This window comes from Zea mays, chromosome 2, assembly GCF_902167145.1.
Source record: "Zea mays cultivar B73 chromosome 2, Zm-B73-REFERENCE-NAM-5.0, whole genome shotgun sequence".
NCBI lineage: Eukaryota > Viridiplantae > Streptophyta > Magnoliopsida > Poales > Poaceae > Zea > Zea mays.
Window position 1 is genome coordinate 134042632 of NC_050097.1, and position 4503 is coordinate 134047134.

At 42.0% G+C, this 4503-nt stretch overlaps 1 protein-coding gene across 1 annotated transcript; it reads right to left on the reverse strand.

Moving 5' to 3' along the window:
* Positions 1 to 2111: 2111 nt before the first annotated feature.
* On the reverse strand, positions 2112 to 2942 carry LOC103646979 (putative glycine-rich cell wall structural protein 1). The gene has a single exon (XM_008671569.2). The coding sequence runs from the start codon at positions 2900 to 2902 to the stop codon at positions 2321 to 2323; it is 582 nt and encodes a 193-aa protein (XP_008669791.1). The 5' UTR covers positions 2903 to 2942; the 3' UTR covers positions 2112 to 2320.
* Between the last annotated feature and the right edge of the window lie 1561 nt (positions 2943 to 4503).

Below are 4503 nucleotides of genomic sequence, written 5' to 3' on the forward strand. Positions count from 1 at the left end.
CAAAGGATTGTCATCGCCAGCGCTAGAGATAATTGCCTCTGGTCAGATTTCTAGAAAAAATGTCCACAGTTGAACAACCTTTTTTTTCTCATCTGCACCCTCTAATTAGCAGCTTAGTCTCAGTCTCCATGTTGTGTGCAATTATATATGAAACTATGGATCAACTTTTTGTAATGCAACTATTGATTTTAAATATATATATTTTGCTTATTTGCCATGTGTGTGTGAATGATTCCAGAAATATCAAATGTGCATTGTTCAGCTTGTTGTAATCTTAACCTCAAAATAAAATATTCAAATACTTTTATTGGTTTATTGCTTGCAACGAATAAAAATGTTGCTACAACTCGAAACTAAATGTTGTAGCATCCTATGATAACGAGCTGGTCTTGGGCGGCACTAACACATGTAAGTGTTGTTGTATCTTATAAAAATCTGTTGCAGTTTACCAACGCTTATTTATATGACTTACCAACGTATGTACAGGCGTTGCAGTAGCCCCTAGCAATGGCAGTATAGGCAACACATAATTATGCGTTGGTATAGACCCTAGCAACGCTTATATAGGCTTCTACCAACACATATATGCATTGCTAAACGGGGGGCCATTTTGTAGTGTTACATTTAGTAATTGCTAATAAAATTTGACCAACTTATTAAATGCAATGCTCAGCTTTAACCCCTATTGTTGATCAGCCTTACACATCACATGAACTCTCACCTTTGGTGAGTTCATGCACATTATTCCCCACGACTTGTTGAGATATGATCTTTTGTGAGCTCACTCTTGCGATATATAACCCCCACAGGAGAAGAACATGTGGCCCAGGAGAAGCCGCACAACGAGGAGTTTGACTTGATCTAGGTGGTATCTCCCAGTCGACTGTATGACGCCAAGGATGGACTTTAGTTCGCTTTATGTTTATCTTTTATTTTCATAAGACTTCTGCTATGTAATAAATAATTTTATGATATTGTGACAGTTATCTCTATACACTTTGTTATTATATGTGTTGTGTTCTTTGGCGCTTATATGAGACACACCCGGCTTTATCCCTTAAATCTGGGTGTGACAAGATTTTGTTGAACGCTACCTACATGGTGCTTGATGTTCGAGTTGGTCATGATCAAAAAAGTTCATGACTCCATTAGGAAGTTCTAAAATGCTCTTTTTCTTCTGTCACCCGATTTTGATGTTTAAATAGTGTCTCACTCTCAATATAGCTCATGAGATCTAGTCGGCCCATAGGAAATACCATGAGTGCTCTCCTCGTGTCATAACTAGACTCTTTGAGATGCATCAACATCAGTATGAGAAGTTTAGTCAATTGGTTATAGAGTCTATTGACTTGACATTTTCTTATTTCTAGTTCATCACGAGTAAGATGTGCGAAAACAAGTTATAACTACTATGATGATCATGAGTTGGCTAAAATTACAGCATGCCCTAGATCAGAGGGTTTGGGTGGTGAATGTCAATGATTTCATTGAGTATCACTATTCAGCAAGCTCATGTCCACTAAGATTAACCACTGGACAAGAGAAAAGGTTTGGAACCATGTCTACGCCAAAGCCTCTGATACATTGATGCAAGATGATTTCTTGGGACCTTCATGGTGAATCCCAAGTGTCATCCATCAGGGTCCTTCATGATCCACACTTCAATGGTTCTGAACGACACACAACCTAGACTTTTGTTCAAAGAAGAGTGAAGCTATTAGTGAATCTTATAGGACCCATGGGTTTGGCCCAAACATACTCAGTACTTAATCATCGCGCTCACCGTATGAAAACCTATGACCAAACAACTTTAGTGACATGAAACCACTATTGGCCTATCGTGTAATTCATTTTCGTTATGATCTCATTTAAGTAGACACAAATATGCAATCATGTGACCGCTCTCTCCATTATGAATTGTAAAGTATTCTGGTTTGTTTTAGGAACATAGCTTTAACTACGTATCAGATGTAATGCATATTGAGATGCATAGGAAAAAGCTATATATGTACATAGAAAAGCTAGGAGGGCTTACACTTTGGAATGGAGGGAGGAAAACATAACCACGTCAATATACCATGGTGTATGCCTCTAAAATTAGTAACTTCAAAGAATAAACATAAGAATTTTTTTGATATATAGTTTTCATTAACAAACACTGTTACAACATCATCTTATAAGTTGGACCTTACAAGATAGTTGGACCCTTTATTAATTCGGTTCTACCAAAAGCACAACAAAGAGGCAAGGAAAATAATAATCCTACAACTTCAAACAAGGAAAGATGGTGGGCCCAACATTAGATTAACTGATATCAAGTTCATGGGTAGGCATTGCCATATCCAGACCCATCACCTGAACCACCGCCGCCCCCACCATTTTGACTATTCCCCATGCCACCGCCATTGCCATTAGCATTTGCACCTCCTTCACTTGATCCATCCCAATACCTGTTAGCATAGCTAGAACCAGAACCAGTGCCACTACCGGATCCTTGAGCGTTGGAATTCCAATAACCTCCAGCTTGTCCACCACCCCCACCCCCACCAGTACCACCAGCATTAGAAGATTCTCCATAACCTGAATAATACCCTCCCTGACTGTATGTACTTGACCCCGACCCTGACCCTGATCCTGAACCATATCCAGACCCACCATTTTGGCTAGCTCCACCACCCGCACCACCCCCTCCAGCACTTGCATGGGCACCATAAGGACTACTATCACCAGATCCGGTGCCAGACCCAGATCCTGATCCCCCACCATTAACATATCCACCACCCTGTCCCTCTCCTGTGCCAGTCCCATCAGCACTAGAGTATCTGGCCACCCTCACAGCATTGGCTAGTCCTATGCCTATGAGAACAAGGAGCCCAAGTGATATTAGCTTTGTGCCTGCCATTGTGAGATACAAGTAGAGTGTTTGAGTTGTGATGAGTTCCCACTAAATGCTGCATGTCTATTTATAGTGCTTGAGGCCATGCGGTGGTTCTTTACCTTCGTGCATGCACCTTAATGGTAGTGGTGTTTCAATAGGAGACCAAGAAGTGGAGGCTTCTAAAGTCCAATAGAATCAATGGAGCTCTTGACTTGACCATTAAGTATATGCAAATACCAGTGGGTACATCCATTTTGCCAACTGTCTTAGTAGCAGTACATGTTACGCTCTCTCTAGGTGTTCTGCTAAGTCTCATCTCTATAGATTATGGATGGCACAAAGTTTTACCACTCATCGGTTTTTGCAAAGACCATTGAAACTAAACTAGCTGCTTGCTCCCGTTTAAGTACATCAGTTTATTTTATGTTCGTCTCGATATACAGTGAAGTTATCAAAGTTGTTGCCGATTTTCAGACTGGACTGTTTTGTCTCATAGGTGAAACCTGTTTGTAGTAAATTCTATAAAATATACTCATATTTAAATTATAGGACATTTTTTAGGTCACGTTGTTAGAGATGCTCTTAGTAGTCCACTCTCCATTTATAATTTATATACTAAAAGCACTGGTTTATACTAATTTAAATCTCATGCGTGAGGTCTTATCAGAGTGCACGTTTGAGGATCGACCCAAACAATTCTGTTCCTCTTGCACTGGTTGGCATTGCAGAGAGGTGACCTCGAGGTTTCCACAAACGACGACTTTGACAAATTCAGGCATGGACTACTACGTGAAGCTGGCGAACTCGATAAGCGAGACAACTCACTAGCTTAATTAATTAGTAGCGAAACGGTCCTTGAAGGCTTGAGCCCTAAGCGTCGACGACGTCCACTTGCAGTACTTGGATTGAAGTGGATAGAAGTCAGGCAGATATTATCACGTTCAACATTCAAATTAGCAACAATGCTTAACTGACATTACATGGAATCGAGAAATAAGTTTATTTTCAACGGTCGATAGCAAACCACCGAAAAAATACTTTATTTTCAGCGGCAATATGTCTACCGCTGAAAATAAAGGGTTTGTTTTTGACGGTCATGTATGGCCACAGAGATAGGAGGTGTGTCTGTTCTTGACCTCTTCTTGTAGCTCTCCTCCTTGCACCGCCCAACCGCTACTATTGATGCCTTAGCGCTCGCTGGCCTCCACACCTGCCGCTCCCTACTCCCCTTCGGCCACCTAATTAGTCGGCTTCCATGCCCACCCCTAGCTGCCATGCCATGCTGCAACCATTCTCGACCACCGCGCCATCAGTCCTGACTGACCCCACCTGGCCACCCTCTATCGGCCCTGGCCGGCTCCCCACTGGCTCCGGTCGCCCCTAGCCGGACCCACCACACCAACCAACCCGGCTGCCCCTAGCTAGCCCCCACTGCCCCTCATCCGACTCCAGCGGCCCCGCCAACTCCGGTCACCGCCAATGATTGAAAACCCAATAGGTTTTAGTGGTAAATCGCTCGGTTTACCGAAACCGCTGGCCTTCGGTTTCGTTTTTCCACCGGTTTAATTTGAAATTTAACTCCAAGTTGAATTTTTTTAAAAAAGAAGTTGTAAAAAATAGGGAAA